The 20,697-nt window shown below is 38.8% G+C and overlaps 1 protein-coding gene across 1 annotated transcript in view; it reads left to right on the forward strand.

The window, feature by feature from the left end:
• atp11b (ATPase phospholipid transporting 11B) overlaps positions 1-20,697 on the forward strand; it is a 173,773-nt gene that overhangs the window by 53,617 nt on the left and 99,459 nt on the right. The window contains exons 7-13 of the mRNA XM_060834740.1: positions 2,642-2,745; positions 2,878-2,925; positions 5,402-5,466; positions 8,871-8,952; positions 11,541-11,676; positions 12,189-12,386; positions 18,999-19,145. Of these exons, the coding sequence (XP_060690723.1) occupies positions 2,642-2,745; positions 2,878-2,925; positions 5,402-5,466; positions 8,871-8,952; positions 11,541-11,676; positions 12,189-12,386; positions 18,999-19,145 (780 nt within the window). The remainder of the gene's footprint in view (positions 1-2,641; positions 2,746-2,877; positions 2,926-5,401; positions 5,467-8,870; positions 8,953-11,540; positions 11,677-12,188; positions 12,387-18,998; positions 19,146-20,697) is intronic.

Consider the following 20,697-nt stretch of genomic DNA (forward strand, 5'->3'; position numbering starts at 1 on the left):
CTATGATTTTTAAAATTTCAATGAAATGTGGAATTAACTTGTGTTTCTGTTCCAGTATGCAATCTCATGAATTTTTGGTGTAATGTCTCTTAGGCAAGTATATCCTTCCTTAGATATGGAAATCAAAATTGTACACTGTATCTAGGTGCATTATCAGCAAAACCTTGTGGTATCATAGTAAAGTTTACTGGCTTTAATTTTCTAGTGTGGTTGGAAAAAGGCCATGTCCTGTTTCACTTATTAATTTCTTGCAGTACTCATCCCTCGTATAAGCACAAGTCTTTCTGAACATCATGGTTTGGAGGTTTCATGCCTTTTTGAAAATTTTTTTGCTTTTCTATTCGAACAACTGAAGTGAATAACCCCACAACTGTCCTATTTTATCTTCCACTTTGTTGCCACACATTAACCTGAAGTAACCTGGCTTTTGAACATGGAATGTTACAGTGCAGTACAGGGTCCTTCAGCTCTTGATGTTGCACCAACTTGTGAAATTAATCTGATGCTCACTAACTTATACTGTTGCATTATTATCCACATGTATGCCCAATGCCCTTGATGTCAGTGAGTCTACTACTGTTGCAGGGTTGTGTCCTCAATTTTTGTTCTGATCCAGTTTCTGTTGTCAGCAAACTTGAATACCTGCCTTTTGAGTCTTAGTCTAATTCGATAAAATAGATTGGAAATAACTGATGTTGCATTGGTTCTTGTGGCTCCGAGTTTGACAATTAAATGTGGTGGAGGCTAGTTGATATCTTATATTGAGGGATTTAAAGGTGATTGATTGATTGATTGATTTTGACTTGCAGAAACAGTAGGACCACTAAAATGGGACTGAGGACTCTTAAGGCAGCAATGTCAACTTACGTTGTTATAGGTGCAACAACAGCTATTACTGTTTTTATGGTGAATGAAAGCAGTGGCAAATGTCATTTGTGTGGAAATGGATGTTTTGTTGTTGGATGTGGGGGATATGTTGGTAGCTGGAATTAACTGATGTTATTCTCGTTCCACATTCAGATGTCAATTCATCATCACTTGTTCAGGAATGAGATTTTCAAGAACTTGGGAGCTCAGTAATGGAAGTGGTTGTTGAAAATTTGTGATAACTTAATGGGAAATAAGGGTTTAAATATTAATGACCCAGTCATTAGAGAGATTGCATAAACGGGTCAAATATCTGACTTGGAGGAGAAATAGCATTAATAAGTTAGAGTCACAGAGATATACAACACCTTCAGTCCAACTTGTCTATGCCAACCAGGTATCCTAAATAACTCTACAGTCATCTGGCTAATATCCCTCTTGAACCCTTCCTATTCGTATATCCATCTAGATAACTTTTTAATGTTGTAATTGTAGCAGCCTCCATCTCCTCCTCTGGCAGCTCATATCATATACACACGACCCTCTGCTTAAAAAGGTTGCCCCTTAGGTCTCTTTTAAGTGTTTGCCCTCTAGTTTTGGACTTCCTTACCCTGGGAAAAAATTTTTAGACTTCCTTACCCTATTCATGCCCCTCAGCCTCTGACAATCCAGGGAAAATAGCCCCAGCCTGTTCAACCACTCCCTGACAGCTGAAACCCTTCAACTCTGGCATCCTTTTAAGTTTCACAACATCTTTTCTATAGCAGGAAAACCAGAATTGAAAGCAGTAGTCTGAAAGTGACCTAACCAATGTCCTGTACAGCCACAACATGACCTCCCAACTCCTACACTCGATGCACTGATCAAATAAAGGCAAGCATACCAAACACTGCCTTCACCACCTTATCTACCTGGACTCCTCTTTAAAGGAAGGAAATTATCCCAGTGATGAGACAGGAGATGTAACTTCTCAACATTGTGCAATGTTTTTGATGGGTGTGGTAGTGAGGTGTTCTTCAGGTGCTGAAATGATAGTAAGAAGTATTGTTCTTGATTGTCTTTGATTCATACAATTTCATAATAACATGGCATTTAACATTACCACCCATGACTCCAACAACTTGCGTCTGATTCCCATAATATATTTTTTCACACTCCTGGGAGCTGGATAAATAAAATGTGCACCAAAACTCAGTTTTCTAGATACGTTCCTATTTATTCACCTTGTTTTGACTATTACCAGTCTCAACTAAGACTGGAAAGTCTTTTAAACCCTAAAGCTTATCACCTACAAATTGGTAATTCTGCATGAGACAAGAAACTTTAAATGTTTTGTTTCTTTCATGTGTATTTCGGTGCTTAGTTAATTTTGTATTCTGTATTTATTTAACATCTGGGAATATACCTGAAGATTTACTTGGAATATATGTGTAATGGTTAGGAAATATTACCCAATTAAAATCAAAATAACTGGAAGCTGAACTTTCTTTTGAGGAAAAAATTGTCTTCTGAAGCAGGCAACACCCTGATCTATCTAGATGGGTGAATTAAAATGGTTGAACAGTGTTTCTCATCAGTAATCATCTCTTCATTCTCAAAAATGTTAGCTTCTGCAGATGGCATGTTAAAAGCGATGAATGAATAAATGAATATTTTAAAATGTCCTTCAATGGGACTTGAAATTGTGAAAAAGATTGTAGACATGTGGATTCTTACGCAGTTTATTCAATAGTGCACTTCACATTTTTATTTTGATCTTTGTGCTCTCTCTTAGACACACCATGCAGTTCCTGAAATAGCCAAATTGCGCACTGTTTCTCAACTACACACACTGAGGGCTGTCATAACCTGCCATCAGCCAGAACCGGACCTGTATAGGTGAGGTGAAATAAAATGATTGTACAACATTATCTATGTGAACCAATTCTGTAGCAAATTAAGCTTTGTTTTCTTTGTATTTGCTCTGCTTCAATATTTCATGACTTTGTTTGTTTGTTTCTTTCTTTACAGGTTTGTTGGGCAAATTAGAATCCAACAAAATCCAAACAACATAGTGAGGTATGAAAATATATTCTACCTGCTTTGCTATAAAATCATAAGCATTCCTGTCTAAAGCTAAAATATTTATCTAAATTATTCACAATATTTGAGAACCAGTTATAAAATAGTTTGCCAGGATTAACTTGCAGCTTTAATTTGTGACCATTTTCTGTTTATATACATACAAAATTTAAGAATAAGCAGCTTATTTCGGGAACAGCGACTGTAATTCTATAAGTTGTAAGTTACTTATGAATAAGAATAAAAGTACTCCTGGGGTGAAAGTACAAAACTGGAGGAAGTCTGTTTACCACAGTATTATGGAGGAACGAGGGGCAATTGTTTGAGAGTAAATCCCCATCTGGCATGTGGGAATCTTTTTTAAAGGGTAGTTGATTAGGTTTAAGGACCAGTATGTTCCTGTGAAATGAAGGTTGAGGATGGCAAGATTTGGGAATCTTGGATGATAAAAAAAAATTCAGAGCTTACTTAAAATGCAAAAGGTGGCATACATAAGATTTAGGAAACTGAAGATAGACAGAGCCCTCAAAGAATGCAAAGGTAGCATGAAAGCACTCAAACTAAGAGTTAGATGGGCCAAAGGGGGGTGCCATTGATTGTCTTTGGCAAACAGGATTAAGGAAAACCCCAAGACATCATATACAGATGTGAGGAGCAAGAGAGTAGCTAGGGAAAGAATAAATCCATTCAAGGACATAGAGAACTTCCAGCTGGAGCTGGAGGAAGTGGGTGAGGTCTTTAATGAATAATTTACAGTAGTATTCACAAAAGAGAAGGACAGCTTGGGGTGAGGGGTGGGAGCATTGATTATTGTGGGGCAGGTGAATATAAAAAAAATGGTGGTGTTGGGTGTTCCTAAAAAAAAAAGTGTTAAGGCAGGCGAGTCTTCTGACCTGATGGGATCTATCCCAGAATGCTTTGGGAAAAAGGTGAGGAAATCTTTGGGGCCTTGTCACAGAAGAGGTCCCAGAGGCCCTATGGCCCACCAACATTGAACCAGCATGTGATGCCATTCTAAACTTAAAAAACACTTGTTGCCTTTACACCGTGTGTATTCCTCTATTTCCTGCTTACTCATATATCTATAAAGATGACTCTTAAACATTGCTATTGTATCTACATTCACCACCACCACTTCTGGTGTGCATTACAGGCATTTGCCACCCTCTATAAAACAAAAGCCTCTACTTTTAAATTTAGCCCGTTTTAACTTATACCTACGTCCCCTGGTAATTGATTTTTGTGCCTTGGGAGAAAATACTCTTTACGATCATTCTATCAACTTCTCTTGTAATTTTGTGAAGTCTATCAAGTTGCTCCTGATCCTTTCTTTTTGGGCAGTAGGTGTGTTGAGAAAAGAGCTGGGAAGTGGAACTAGTTGAATTGCACTTTCAAAGACCAGACACTATAGTCTTCTGTGGTCCGAATAAAGGGTGCTGAGCCAGAGAGGGGGATGAGCAAATTGGTTGAAATGCAGAGAGCTTAAAAGAATTTAAGAATATTCATGGGTGACTGAGGCATGCTGATCAATGATGAGGTAAAGGATTGGGGAAGGAAGTACAGGAATCCAGAATTTGGAAAACTTGAATTTAGGTCTCTCGTAAATTTTAAGGATATTACCAAAATAGGGGAAAGTGACGTTTTTGCTAAAATGTATCGCATTTGAATTTAAAGGTATGGGGTTATTGGTAGTGGAAATGAGAACCAAAGCTAAAGGATTGACTGCAGTGAGAGTGAGTTCAAAGTTTTGCTAGGGAATAATGTTTCTCAAAAGAAATTTGATTCCGTGCCACACAATGAGTTTGAGAAAAGCTGTAGCTCTTTGAATAAAAGGGCAGTTGCAATATGGATACAAAATGAGCAGAAGGGTAAATAAGGGAAAAAAAAGTTACGTATGCTACTAGCAGAGATTGTTTTGTTTTTTTTTGCCTTTCAATAGCACATAGACTATCTGCATTTTTGAGTGTGGTTATCTTGTCATAGACCAGCGTGAGGTTTTCTCTTTTGTATTAATTCATGGGATGTGGGTGTCACCTGCTGTACGAGCATTTAATTGCCCATCCCTAATTGCCATTGAGAGGGTGGTGAGCTGCCTTCTTGAACAATTGCATTCCATTTGTAGGAAGGCCCACAATACTGTTAGTGAAGCTGTTCCTGAACTGCAAGAAATTTGCCCAACTATTGCAAAATATCCTAGCTAGACTCCAATGTTTCAACTTCAGAGCATGGAAATTTGGCTTTGATGTTAGTTGTGCCTTCTGGTAGAAACCCAATGTATTTACAATGAGAGAATCGGGTTGGCTTTTGGCACTGCTTCCATTAGAATACCAGAAATTGCTTGCTTTCGAGCTATAACTTCCAATGTTTAATTTTTCAAAAAAAGTAAAAAATATTGGAATTGTAGCCTTGTTGACAGACTATAGGTTTAGATAGACGTGTTGCTGAAATGTAACCTGGTGTTTTCTGTTTTCAGACCTCTGGGACCAGAAAATCTTCTACTTCGAGGAGCAAGTTTGAAGAATACCAATGAAGTTTATGGTATAACGATTGTTTCTGCTCAACTAAATAAAATTTCTTTTGACTACTGTCATCATGAAATTTTCAGTAAAAGAAATTTGCAAGCATGTTCATATTTTAGTTAACTTCTAATTAACATTTTTAATTGAAGTTCTTATATTTAACTGAAGATTACTGGTAAGTCTGCTCTTGTGACTATTCTTCTTGTACTTTGAATTTATTGATCATTCAATGGTGCAATGAATCGCACACCATTTTACTTAAATTCAGCTGAGCAATTTAATCAAGTAAATTTTCATGTACAACATTTTAAGATAATTTCTGTGGGAAGGGTTTATCAAGATGCATTTTTCCTTGGTGTTCTGCATTATGCAGTTTTGTTTCTTTTGGTTTTATGTTCTCCCATTGTGGAGTTGTGTGCCCTCCACCTATACCATCCCATAGAAGGGAAACGTTTAGTTAATGAAGGTCATAGAGACTGCAGTATGTTGTTCAGCTATCTCAGCCTGCATCACTAGTTCATACGATCATAGCTGATCATTTATTTCAATGTCTTTTTTTCCCACATGGATTCCCAAATCCTTCACATTTATTATTTAGAAATCTGTCACACTCTAAAAACACAACAATTGAGCTTCCACAACCACCTGTTTTGAATTCCAAAGATTCATAACCTTCTAACCTTCTCTTGGAAAATAAGGCAGGGCAAGTGACTGAAGTGTTAGTCATAGAGATGTACAGCATGGAAACAGACCCTTCAGTCCAACCTGTCCATCCATCACATGCTGCTGCAAATTCCTCATTGCTTCTATCTGTCTCTCCAGCCGATCCACTCGATCTGATACAATTCGCATCCAACAGCATTTATGGCAGATATAATCCGCAGTAGCCCTTAAACTCTTTAAACTCCCACATCTGACAAGAAGTACATATCACTGCAGTGGCCATTTTTTGCTCTGTCACAATCTACAGACCCAGAAAATAACTGTCTTATTTCGCTGCAAAATACTGCACCAGTTAAATTAATACCTGTAGCTTATATTTTAAGTTTAATCAAAAGACTTCTCTCCAAAAACACACAATCAAGAAAGAACCCACTGTACTCACTAATACAGCCTTTCTCTTGCACAGACTTAAAACAGCAATTAACTTTTCTGATTCTGTATTGTGAACTTCACCCAAACTGGTTCCTCCAAGATTAGTTGTGAAATTCACTTTGGCGTGCATCTGGGAAAATTAACAATGTCCAGCGACGCATGAATTCAAAAACAGCAAAGGCAGTAACTGTGCAGGTTTTCTGTCTCTCTCTCTCTCTCTCTCTCTCTCTCCCTCTCTCTCTGTCCGTCCGTCTCTCTCTCTCTCTCTCTCTCTTTCTTTTAAAACTGCTGTTGTTTTGACATGTTTGTCCAAAGTTCCAAAACAATGCAACAGCATATAAAACAGTAATTGCTGCTCCTGCAATTCGAGGAAATCACTTCCAACACTTAAAATACCTCAAAAAAAAAGGAGCAGCTCTTACAACCAGAAATTTTTCCTGTCCTCCATCTTAGGGAAGCATTTTGGGATCAGTGATCATTCCACACTGTAGGGAATCTAATCATAATTCTATTAATATTAAAATAGTTATCAAAAAGAATAGTCTTGGTAAAGTTTTAAATTGGAGTAAGGCCAACTTTTAAAAGTTGATTGCTGACTTCGCAGGGATCTGTATCAAGTGCATCTTGAGTATAAAGGGATTAAGGGAATTCTTAAGAGGGAAGTAAGGAGACAAGGGAATTGAGCCTTAGCAGTTAAGGTTAAAGATAATTCAGAGATTCTGCAAGTATATTAAGGACAAAAGAGCAACTAGAGAGAGTATTAGGGCTCCTTAAAGATAAACAAGGTAATCTATGCTTGGAAATACACAAGATGGGCGAGATGCTAAATGAAAACTTCACTTCAGTATTTGCACTGGAGAAAGACATGGAAGCTAGGGAACTCAAGGAAATAGGTATTGATCACTTGAAAATAGTCCACGTTACAGAAAAGGAGGTATTGAAGGCCTTAAAGTATAAAGGGAGAGAAATCCCTGGGACCTGATCGAGAGTATCCTAGAAAAATGTGGGATATGTTTTGCCCAGTTGCCTTCACAAGTCCAAAAGCTTCAGCACACTTAATTCTCAACCCAATTCAGGATCCAGTCCTACTTCTGGGTCTGCTGGTCTCTGGCAGCTTAAACTTTAGTTTTCCCTTCTCTCCATTGTCAGTGCAGTAATGGATAATTGTTGCATCTTCCATTCTTAGCTAGTTTCCCACTTGCATAGAAACATATCCCTCCTTTTCCAGAGAATTGGCTACATTTTTCATCCTACATCAAGAAAGTGTTTATTTGTCAATTTTAGTCAATTAATGTGCATTTATGTGTCAATCTTAATCAATGGTTTCATTTCATAGTACAGCACACTGGTCTTCTCGGAGATTTGAGGTAGTGATTTTTTTTTCACTCGGTATTAGAAAAAGGTTGAAGCTCTTCTAAGTGGATAAGGTTAAACTACTAGTCCTGCAAACAGGATGAAAATTTCAATGAACTGTGATATTTTGATTTGTCTTTGTTAGAAATACTGCTTGACCAAAACCTAGCTTGCAGCATTTATGGCCAATAAATGGAATCATTGAATTCCTACTGTGCAGAAATATGCCATTTGTACCTTCATGTCTGCACTGACCTTCCAAAGGGCATCCCACCCAAACCCAGGCCCCACCTTTAACCCAATAATGCCACATTTATCATAGCTAACCCACCCAGCCTGTGCATCCCTGGACATTTAGGGGCAGATTACCATGGCCAATCCACCTAATCTGCTCATGTTTGGACTGTGGGAGAAAACCGGAGCATCCAGAAGAAACCCCCAGAGACAGAGGATGTGCAAACTCAAGTTTTGGCTCATAACCTACCTTTCATAGACATGTCAACAGGAAAAGGGAATTCACCTGATGAAAGTAGCCTACTGGTGTGCGTCATTTTAAGCACAGTTGGTCCCTCAATAATTCATTAAGGATAAAATAATTTATTTTTGTACACTGATTTTTCTTTTTAAACATACGTCAGGTAACACCTTGTGCCAGATATCATTAATGGAAATAGATATTTGCAACCATAAAACTGATGGTAAATTCCTGTGACACAAGGGATTACTCTATTTAGTCTTGTTTCAAAGAATATAGTTCAAGGTTTTGGATTTTGTATTGTTTGATAATCTATTTTGATTTCTTTGTTTTTCCATTGCCATTTTGAATTTTGCAAATGATAAATGCAGGTTGTTATATGAAAAACTACATACAAGTTTGTGATGCAAGTAGTTTCATACTAGTGATGAACTAAAGTATTTTGAATTAACTAACAGCTTATTATTTCTTCAACGTAAATAACGCCCATTAATTTTCAGGTGTGGCTGTCTACACTGGAATGGATGCTAAGATTGCTTTGAATTATAAGAGCAAATCACAGAAACGTTCTTCTGTGGAAAAGTAAGTTTTTTTTTAATAATTTACTTGCTGTGAAATTTCCAGAGGAGAAAATGTATTGGATTTTCCTTTTAATTAAGGAAACTGAATTTAGAAAGTGGCTGGTGACAATCATGTTCGTCACGACACCAACTGAGCCAATCTAGGAACTACAGTAATTGCATTTTTCATACAGTCAACATCAAGTACTTGTATAGTGGTTTTATCAGAAGAAAACATTCAGATTGATCAGATTTTGAAATAGAGCATGTTCAACTTATCATTGATTTAAAACTAATTAATTGTCCTACACATCTGAGTAAAACTAACCAAATTAATAGCAAGTATGAGTTGGCTTTTGAGAACAATTCATTATGAACTAAGACTTGAAACAGAGCATTCTAATAGAGGCTGTACCTATAATGAGAACTGTTTTGCAAAGCATAATCATCCATGGCTTCTGAGGAAACTGGAGAAATCTGAGTTCATCCCTTGTGGTTGGAGGGTTCCCAGGCCAAAGATGAGGCGCTCTTCCCCTCGCCCCACCTTGTCTCAGTCCTCATTTCCCCTCCCCCCACCTTGTCTCAGTCCTCATTTCCCCTCCCCCCCCCCCCCCCCCCCCCACCTTGTCTCAGTCCATTCCCTCGAACTCAGCACCACCCTCCTAACCTGCAATCTTCTTCCTGACCTCTCCGCCCCCACCCCACTCTGGCCTATCACCCTCACCTTGACCTCCTTCCACCTATCACATCTCCATCGCCCCTTCCCCAAGTCCCTCCTCCCTACCTTTTATCTTAGCCTGCTGGCACACACTCCTCATTCCTGATGAAGGGCTCTGACCTGAAACATCGAATTTCCTGTTCCTTGGATGCTGCCTGACCTGCTGTGCTTTAACCAGCAACACATTTTTCAGCTCTGATCTCCAGCATCTGCAGACCTCACTTTTTACTCGAAGATATAGTACCAGAGGGACCATATGGCTGCTCTCTCATTAGAGAGAGCTGATTGTTGGTGGTTTAATCTGAAGGCAACCATGGCTCAAGTGAAGGGAGAGTTTGAGAAGAAGGTATCTTCATGGTAACCTCAGCTGGTGTGGGAATTGAACACTTCCTGTTGGTGTCGCATCATAAACTAACTGTCCAACCAGCTGAGCTAATCAAGCCCGAAGTTAGCTTTAAGTCTGGTCCTAAATCCACAGCAATGTGGTTGATGCTCAACTGCCCAATGAAATAGTTCAGAAAACCACTCAATTCAAGAGTGACTAGGAATGGGCAACAAAGTTTACCAGTGATTTAACTGCATTGCTGCCCTTTTGAATCTTCCATGTCCTGTCACCACCTTTTCAGTCTGCTTTCTTTTGATCACTAAATTGTGTTGAATGTTGAACAACTGAATGTAATTGAGCGTATATACCTCCATTCTTCTGCTATTTTTGTGAAAAACCGTATGCATTCTACCAGTGAAGTTTCTGAAAATTTTCCCTGATTTTGAACAGACTTTGAAGTTGAGGAAAAAAAATTCCTCCGTATTGTGGACTCTGTATTGTATCCTAAGTAACTAGATTTATTGCATATACTCAGATTATATTTTTGAAATTACTACTGCTCTGGGCAAAAGTATCAATATAAGATGAGTAATTAAAAATATAATGACCAAAAGTCCAAATGGAATGAGTATAGAGTAAGGTGGTGGAATTGAGGTAGATAATCAGCCCTAATCTTACTGTGTTGGCCATTTTCACGCCACTTTTTTTGTGAAAACAGAAAATATATAATGCGATAAAGATTTTAAGAACGTGAATATTACCAGACATAGGTTAGGTCACTGTTGGAATATTGCATGCAGTTCTGGTCTCTTTCCTGTTGGAAAGATATTGTGAAACTTGAAAGGGTTCAGAAAAGATTTACAAGATGTTGCCAGGGTTGGAGGATTTGAGCTAAAGGGAGAGGCTGAACAGGCTGGGGCTGTTTTACCTGGAGCATCGGAGGCTATGGGATGACCTTATAGAGGTTTACAAAATTATGAGCGACATGGATAGGGTAAATAGGCAAAGTCTTTTCCCTGGGGTCAGGGAGTCCAGAACTAGAGGGCATAGATTTAGGGTGAGAGGGGAAAAGATATAAAAGTGACCTAAGGGGCTACTTTTCCACAGAGGATGGTACGTGTATGGAATGAGCTGCCAGAGGAAGTGGTGGAGGCTGGTATAATTGCAACATTTAAGAAGCATTGGATGGGTATATGAATAGGAAGGGTTTGGGGGGATATGGGCCGGGTGCTGGCAGGTGAGACTAGATTGGGATATCTGGGTTGGGATATCTGGTCGGCATGGACAGGTTAGACTGAAGGGTCTGTTCCTATGCTGTACATCTGACTCTATATAGATATGTAATAAGTTGCATTGAGCTTTTCTAGTATGCCATGTTTTTGCCATGTACCTACTTCTGAGCCAGGAGACCAAGATTCAAGTCTTACCTGCTCCAGAGGTTTGCTAGAGCATGTCTGAAACAAGTTGATCTAGAATAAGATGCATGCAGAATTGAGATGATGTGAACCATGGGAAGTAAAAGAAAATGCATTAAGTCATTCTTGTGATATTTTGTCATTCTGTTTAGGTCTATGAATACTTTTTTGATAGTCTTCCTAGAAATTCTTGTGATTGAAGCAGTTATTAGTACCATCTTGAAATATGCTTGGTGGTATGAACCTTCATACAATGAAAGAACGACACAGGAGAAAAATAGCAGTAGAGTGAGTATGGATAGATTATAACTTGATTTAGGCTCTATTAAACGTTTGTAACTATTTGTATGTTTGGACAATGTTATTTTCAACGTGCAGTGCTCAACTAATTGTGCATGTATGCATTGAATGTAGCCATGCTGCGATGGTTCCCATTTTTAAAGTGCAATTTATAAATTATCAATACTAAGGATTAGAAAAAGCTTCCACCAATTACAAATATTACTGAGTCTATTTTTCTCCTTCCTTAGAATTGTGCAAGGCTTTGGATACAACTTCTTAAAAAAAAACAGTAGTGAAAACATGCGCACGCACTCTTGTCCACACTCGCATTTTACCTGTTTGTTCCATGCTCTTGCTCCCCCTTGCATTGTTTGGCAAGTGAAATTTTCTTTCAGCTAGTGATAAACATTTTGTTTAAAATGTATGTGGTGAATAATGTGTACATTTTCAATATCATGTTCATATAGCTATCATAATACTGCTTCACTTTAATGGTATAATTATTGCTTTGTTTACAGATTCTGACTGGTATATCTGATTTCTTGGCTTTCTTGGTGCTATACAATTACATCATTCCAATTTCACTCTATGTTACCGTTGAGATGCAGAAGTTCTTGGGATCTTTTTTCATTGTATGGGATCTTGACTTGTACCATGATGCAACAGGTCAGCGTGCACAGGTTAACACCTCTGACCTTAATGAAGAACTTGGGCAGGTGAGAATTGATTTGCATAGTCCATAAACTATCTTTTGAGGAGTCAAAGCCTGATGAAACTGATAGCAGTCTCTAAACTGTTTGCAGCAGAAGTAATTATCGAAATTTTGCGCACTGGAGGAGGCCATTTGGCTCTTCATGTTAATGTGATGCATTACCTTGAAGCAGTGCGATTTTCATTCAATAGAATTCATAGAATCCCTACATAGATATGATGTTGGAATTCATAGAATCCCTGGTGTGGAAACAGGCCCTTCAGCCTAACAAGTCCACACACACACCCTCTGAAAAGTAACCCACCAGACCAATTCCCCTCCCCTAATACTCTACATTTACCCCTGACCGCTGCACATAACCTACACACCCCTGAACACTATCATGGCCAATTCACCGAACCTGCACATTTTGGATGGTGGGAGGAAACCCACGTAGACACTGAGAGAATGTGCAAACTCCTCACAGACAGTTGCCCAAGGATGGAATCGGGCTCTGGTCCCTGTTGCTGTGAGGCAGTAGTGCTAGCCACTATGCCACCCTCTCTCACTTTCAACCTTCTATTAATCATGTCAGTGCTAGGTTATTGATTAGTATTTTAAGTGATTTCCCACCTCTGGACTATGTATATGTTTTGTCAGTTGAAGAATTAACTTGTTGCATGTTATTGAAGAATCCTTCATACCTCCAAATTTGTTGTGGCCATCAATGATGTTTGAATTCTTCAGTGTTCATGAACGTGAAACAAAATTTAGTTTTATATTTTCCAATTCTGGTTGCATGATCTTAAAATAAGCAGATTGGTTGTGAAATGATGTTCATACTTTTATAATTCCAAGCAACTATGAATTCAAAGCCTGTCACATAGAATCAGTAACCTGAGTACCAAAGATCTGTTGCATTCCCATTCCTGAAAACAAGGAACCGACAGTTTCAACTAATTCGCAAGTATAAAAAAATTCCAGTTTCCCACCATAAAAATGAGAGTATGAGGAGAAAATAAATAACACTGTGCAGTCTGTACTTCAATTTTGGAAACAGTGTTAATGGCTTTTGGCCCTACAGAAGGGAGGATGGAAATGTGTAGATATGAACAGACTTGCATTTAGAGGAAGTTTTTAACATATGCAAATACTGGCAATAAAATCCAGTTGTCTTTCCTTTAAAACAGTGTGGTACATTTCTTTATGTCAGCAATTTTAAGTTTTGCTGTTGGGCTTTATGACTTCCTTTTGGCAGTGCTTGCAGGCATCCAGTGACATCTCTCATAAACATATTTAACATAGTGAGAAATACGTAAAGTGCCTAAAAATGAAAAAGGGTAGATTGTGTTAGAAGAGTAAAGTTTAAACTTGGGCTATTTATTTTATTTTTAAGTCTGCTTGATGTTATACATGTGTACATCTATTTGGCAGCAATTGACAGTAAGCATGCCAGGTTATTTAGATCATTGGTGTCAGCAAACATTTTATTTTCCTTTAGTTGCTTTCCCTATGACATAGTTTTCTTCTAAGCTTATTGTTTGTAATATTTCAGCAGAGAACAATACAGCAGTGCACGGCCCTTTGACCCTTGATGTGCCAACCTGTGAAACTGATCCAAAGCCCATCTAAGCTACGCTATTCCATTAACTTTCATATATTTATTCAATGACCATTTAAATGCCTTTAAAGTAGGTGAGTCTACTACTATTGCAGGTAGGGCATTCCACCCTTACTACTCTGAGTAAAGAACCTACCTCTTACATCTATCCTATATCTATCCACTGCTCAGTTTAAAGCTACATCCCCTCGTACTAGCCATCACCATCCAAGGAAAAAGGTTCTCACTGTCCACTCTATCTAATCTTCTGATCATCTTATATGTCTGTAAGTCACCTCTTAATCATCTTCTCTCAAATGAAAACAGCCTCAACTCCCTCAGTCTAATAAGACTTTCCCTCCATACCAGGCAATATTCTGGTAAACCACCTCTGTATCCTTTCCAATGCTTCCATGTCCTTCCTGTAATGTGGCGACCAGAACTGCGCGCCAGAGGTTTTGAACCAAAGTTTTATGCAGCTGCAACATGACCTCATGGCTCTGAAACTCAGTCCCTCTGCCAATAAAAGCTCGCACTCAGTATGCCTTCTTAACAACCCTATCAACCTGGGTGGCAACTTTCAGGGATCTATGCACGTGGACACAGAAATCTCTTTGCTCATCCACACTATCAAAAATCTTATTATTAGCCCAGTACTCCTTCCAAAGTGTATCACCTTATACTTTTCTGCATTAAACTTCATTTCCCATCTCTCAGCCTAGCTCTGCAGCTTATCTATTCCTTCTGTAACCTGCAACATCCTTCCACACTGACCACACCTCCACTGACTTTAGTGACTCCGCAAATTTACCAACCAATCCTCCTACATTCTCATCCGGGTCATTAATAAAAATGACAAAAAAACTGTAGACCCAAAACATATCCTTGCGGTACACCACTAGTAACTGAACTCTGGGATGAACATTTCCTATCAACCACCACCCTCCGTCATCTTACAGCTAACCAGTTTCTGATCCAAACTGATAAATCACCTTCAGTCCCATGCCTACTGTGAAGAACCTTGTCAAATGCTTTCTGATAGTTATATACACTACATTAACTGTTTTTTCCTCATCCACCAGTTTGTTGAGTTCTTTGAGGAAGTAACCAATGTTTGTGAGGCACGACCTACGCCCCGCAAAACCGTATTGACAATACCTAATCAAATTATTCCTTTTTCGATGATAAATCCTCTCTCTTATAGTCCTTTCCAACACCTTACCCACAACCAAAGTAAGGCTCACTGGTCTATAATTACCAGAGTAGTCTGTACTCCCCTTCTTGAACAAGGGGACATTTGCTATCCTCTAGTCTCCTGGTGCTATTTCTGTAGACAATGATGACATAAAGATCAAAGCTAAAAGCTCTGCAATCTCCTCCGTAGCTTCCCAGAGAATCCTCAGATAAATCCCATCTGGCCGAGGGGATTTATCTATTTCACACCTTCCAGAAATTGCTAACATCTCCTTCTGAACCTCCAGTCCTGTCTAGTCTAGGAGCTTGTGTCTCCATATTCTCCTCGACAGCATTTTCTTTTTCCCCTGTGATTATTGACTAAAAATAGTCATTTAGCACCTTTCCTATCTCTTCGGACTCTATGCACAACTTCCCACTACTGACCTTGACAGGCCCTAATCTTACTCTAGTCATTCTTTTATTCCTGACATAGCTTTAGAAAGCTTTAGGGTTTTCCTTGATCCTACCTGCCAAAGACGACTAACGTCTCTTCCTGGCGAACTTGTAACACTCGAGCACCCTAACCAAGCCTACACATCTCATCTTTACATAAGCCGCCTCCTTCATCCTGACAAGAGATTAAACTTCTTTAGTAAGCCTGACCGTTACTGCATGTCCTTGATAAGTATGTAACTGTTACTTGAACAAGCTCCACTTTTCAATTGTTCTTATCCCCTACAATTGTTTTTCACATCCTATGTATGTAAATATTGCCTAATCACATCATAATTGTCTTTTCACCGGCTATAATTCTTACCTGCAGTTTATACTTATCTATTTCCATTGCTAAAGTAAACTTAACAATTGTGGTCACTATCAAAAGTGCTCACCTATCTCCAAATCTAACACTTGGCCTGGTTCATTACCCGGTACCAAATCCAATGTGGCCTCTTGTTGGCCTGTCTACATACTGTCAAGAAACCCTCCTGCACACATTGGACAAAAACTGACCCATCTAAGGTACTCTAACTATAGTGTTTCCAGTCAATATTAGGCTAGTTAAAGGTCCCCAAAACAACTACTCTGTTACTTTCACTCCTATGCAGCATCATCTTTGCAATCCTTTCCTCTACATCTTTGGAACATTTGGAAGCCTGTAGAAAAGTCCCAACAGGGTGATCTCTCCTTTTTGTGACCTCAGCCCATACTACCTCCATAGAGAAGCCCACATCAAATGCCCTTTTTGCCACTGTAATAAATGCTTTAACTTAACATCAGCATAATCTTAAATTTTAAAAGCATTTTCTTGGTGTAGAAGTTGGAAGCATTTACAGTCAGCAGTTCTTTCAGCGGTTTGTTTTAGTTCCCTCGTTCTATTGTTCCACCTCCTCTGAATTCCTAGTGCCTTTGCTGCAACTAACAACATGGTAAAAAACAATTTTTAATTGTTCATTTCCCTGGCATGTCTTTGCTTCCGTTAATTTAACCCTCTGACAGTTGTTAATCTTTAAATCACCATATTCCACAGACATTCAACAATGGGCAGCATAATCCAGTCTATAGCCAACTTTTTTGCATTGATTTATATTCTGCAAGTAGCTGAAATGCAGCATCGCACCCAGATGTCAGTATATCTTCCTGTAAATACAGTCATGTGTTGAGTCATTGGGCTCGCTAATTTCTCACTGAGACTGTGTTTATTTGCTTGACATTTTCCCAAAGCCTGCTCCTGCTCCTTTTGTTTTTGATTTCAGTGACAAATGCTCCTGCACTGTTAGTAATGATCCTTCCTACCTGATTGTAATGCCAGTACCTTTCATTGTATTGAGAGAGCAGACCTTCAAACCTTATTTAAGTCGGGTGTGGAAATTAATGTCTATCTAATGTAAATCTTTGAGCAATATTTAGGTTTTTCAATTGAGTTAATCTAAACATAGCTTTATACTACTGTTATTGCTTTATTTATTGGTCTAACTACATGGCTCTGTTCAACATAATGACAAAATAATGATCTATTCCTTGGAAATGAAACTTTAAGCAATTTCACATTTTTAAAAAAAACTTGAGCGTACACTACTTGCATTTCAATTTACCTATTTCAAGCTAATCTCACATACAGAGTATAAAGCTAGTTTCAAACACAATGTTGTCTCTTTAAAATAGCCTTGTCCTACAGCTTGACATTTTGACTACAAGCTGTAAATTATAAGCTGTAAGTTTTCTACATTTTCGTATATCTGTAAAAGTCCTTGTTTAAATTTATTGTCTTATCTTCCACAACCTCTTTCAAATAGAGCTATCCAGATCCTGATAATTGGATAGAAAAAGATTCTCATCAACTCCCCTCCATGATTTTGAATGTAAAATCTTTGTTATTGACTCGTTCGCCAAAGGGATTATTTTTCCATCTTTACTCCAAAACTTCGTAGTATTGTTAAAAAAAAAACTTGATTGGTTACCTTTTTAATGTTTTGTTCCAAATAGAATACTTCCTAACCTTTTTTGAATTGTCTCCTCATGCTGAAAATCTTTATCCCCGATAACATCCTGATAAACCTCCTGTGTACTTTTGAGTGTCACACTTCAGTAGTTTTCTACAATAGCTGAGACATACCCAGTGATCTTTAAAGTTGTAGCTTGATCTTTTTATATTCTGTTTCTCTGTTTATCAACCCTGTAACCCATGTCTCTTTTTTTTAAACATGTCATTAACATCTGCTACTGACTTTCCAACAAATTCTCCGGACACAGAGGTCTCTATTGTTCTACACTTACAAGATTGCGCCTTTTATTGTGCACTCTCTTCCCATTTGTGTTACTTCATTCTTCTCTATATTTAGTTTTGTCATGTTCTGCCCATTCACGGTTCTGAAGTCTCTAACTATATTTGTCATGATCTGTTGTTGATAACCAGCTCCTTTACCTTTCTGCAGCTTCTATAGTTTTGTGTGACCACATCCTGGAATCTATTTTTGAAGAAACCTTGACTTATGAACGAGGAGCTCTTTGAGCCCTACTGCATTTCAAGCAGTACTTTTGTGTCTGGTTCAAATGGCAAGCAAGAGAGAAGCAGCATGAGCCAAGTATCTCTGGGCTGAGGGGGAAAAACACTAAAAAGGCAGGGCTATCACACTCAGTGATGCTGCGAGCATCAAGTTGGCTCAGAGTGACAAGTTGATTAATGTGTATTTTTTAACTAATTCACAGGATGGGGACATTGGTGGCGAGGGCAGTGAAACTTGCTACTTTCGATGCTGTCCAACATCGATAAGTTCACAAAATATGTATTAATGGGTCCCAGTTGCCACGTTACAGCAGTCAATCCAGTGATCTGTAAATTGACACCCTGATGCCAAAATGCTTAACTTTAAAAGTCTAAAAAATGACATCAAAAACACTGGTTTATCAAATTCTAAGAATCTCCCCACTGAGACTGTTACGGAAATAATGAGAAGTTTAACAGTGAATGGAATTTGTAGGTCAGTTTAAAACACAATGGAAGCTACCATCGAATTGATGTTGATAATAAAAAAATTTCATAAAACAAACTAATCTTTCCCTATGCTACAATAATGTCTGTGTATATCAGCCAATGTTTCTTGAATTTCTTTGTCAGAAGAAAATAGCTGCTTGGCCCATTTTGATAAGTTTTGTCTGAGTTTTATACTTGAAATAACACACTTGCACGGTATATGTACATTGGAAATTTTTAGGATTTAAACTGCACGTTGAATCAGACACAATTTTTATCAAACATTAACAGGAATTGTTGGAGAAATTCCAATCTGGCAGCATCTATGGAGAGAAAACAAGCAACATTTTGAGTTCAGTGACCCTTCAATTTATATATCCTATTATTAGGTGGAATACGTGTTTACGGACAAAACTGGAACGCTGACTGAAAATGAAATGAAGTTCAGGGAATGCTCTATTAATGGTATTAAGTACAAATACATCAATGGCAATTTGGTCCGTGAAGGAGTGACTGACGGGGAAAAATACACTTTTGTAAGTTTCTTTTGTATTTGCCTTCCATTCTTGTAACATCATTTTAATGCTAATGTATAAATTCTGGGATATTCTTAAGAGCTATTTGAGATTCCTATTTGTATAATTACCAGAGATCATGGAGTTGAATGCATGGTTCAAAAAGTGCTGTGGAGAAATGGGTTTTGATTTTTTTTTACTTCGTTCACGGGACAAGGGAACCATATGGTTGTTTCCAGTGATCAGCAATGGATTCATGGTCATCATTAGACTCTTGATTCTAGATTTTTTTTATTGAATTCAAATGCCACCATAGCAGGATGCGAGCCCAGGTTCTAGAGTCATTACATGGGTCTCCAAATTAGCAGTCCAGCAACAATACCACTAGGCCATCGCCTCCTTTGATTCATGGAACACTCGCGCCAATGCTGGAGAAAGTGGAAGCTGTTCTATTTGGATGACCTTCACCTGAATTGTGCTGAGACCAGTGTTCTGGAAAGTTATGTAACGAGAACAATACTAAGAGCTTTAAACTAATGAGGGTGAGGGAATCAAATGAGGGAACATGAGATAAACTGAAGACAACAGAACAAGGTAACAATAAGAATAATCAACGCTGCAGGAAAGGATAGGATGTACAAAGAGTGTGCCGGTAGATAAGGCCAGAGGTTGAAAAAAGGTAAAATGACCGAAGTAATGACTCGATACCAGAATGCGTATAGATTTGCAACAAAACTAACAGTTCAACAATATATATAATATTCAAAAAATTATTTCAATTACAATTAACATTGTGGAAATACCTGTAAATCAGAAAGTAGAGGGATGAGGCCTCTTCTGGAATACTGCGTCCAGTTGTAGGAATGATTAGAGTTGAGCTGGAGAAGGTTCAGAAGAGATTTATCAAGATGTTGCCAGATATGGAGAAAGTGAGGACTGCAGTTGCTGCAGTTAAAACATGTGGTGCTGGAAAAACACAGCCGGCCAGGCAGCATCCAAGGAGCAGGAGTGTCGACGTTTCGAGCATCAGCTTTTCATCAGGAACGTGGGGCAGTCCGAGGGGGCTGCAGTTGAGGGGAAGGTAAGTGGGAGTACAATAGGTAGATAGAGGTGGGGAGCGATGGTGATGGGTTGGAATGGAGGGTGGATCAGATAGGCCAGAAGGAAGATGGACAGGTATAGCAGTGCTGAGTTGGATCTGGGGTAATATGGTTGGTGTGGGGGCGGAGGGGGAAGATTGTGGAGAAGAGCAGATGAGGGAAACTGCTGAAATCAACACTGATCCCATGTGATTGGAGGGTCCCAAGGTGGAAGATGAGGCATTCTTCCTCCAGGCATCAGTTGGCTAGAATTGAGGTGGAGGAGGCCCAGGACTTGCATGTCCTTGGCAGAATGGGAGGGGGAGTTGAAGTGTTCGGCCACAGAGTGGTGGGTTGTTTAGTGTGTGTGCCCCAGAGACGTTCTCCGAAACATTCTGCAAGTTGGCCTCCTGTCACCCCAGTGTAGAGGAAACCACATCAAGATTCTCTGAAACGTCAGCCCCCTGCCACCTGGAGGAAGAATGCATCATCAT

The sequence above is a fragment of the Hemiscyllium ocellatum genome, chromosome 13, assembly GCF_020745735.1.
Source record: "Hemiscyllium ocellatum isolate sHemOce1 chromosome 13, sHemOce1.pat.X.cur, whole genome shotgun sequence".
NCBI classification, from domain to species: Eukaryota; Metazoa; Chordata; class Chondrichthyes; order Orectolobiformes; family Hemiscylliidae; genus Hemiscyllium; species Hemiscyllium ocellatum.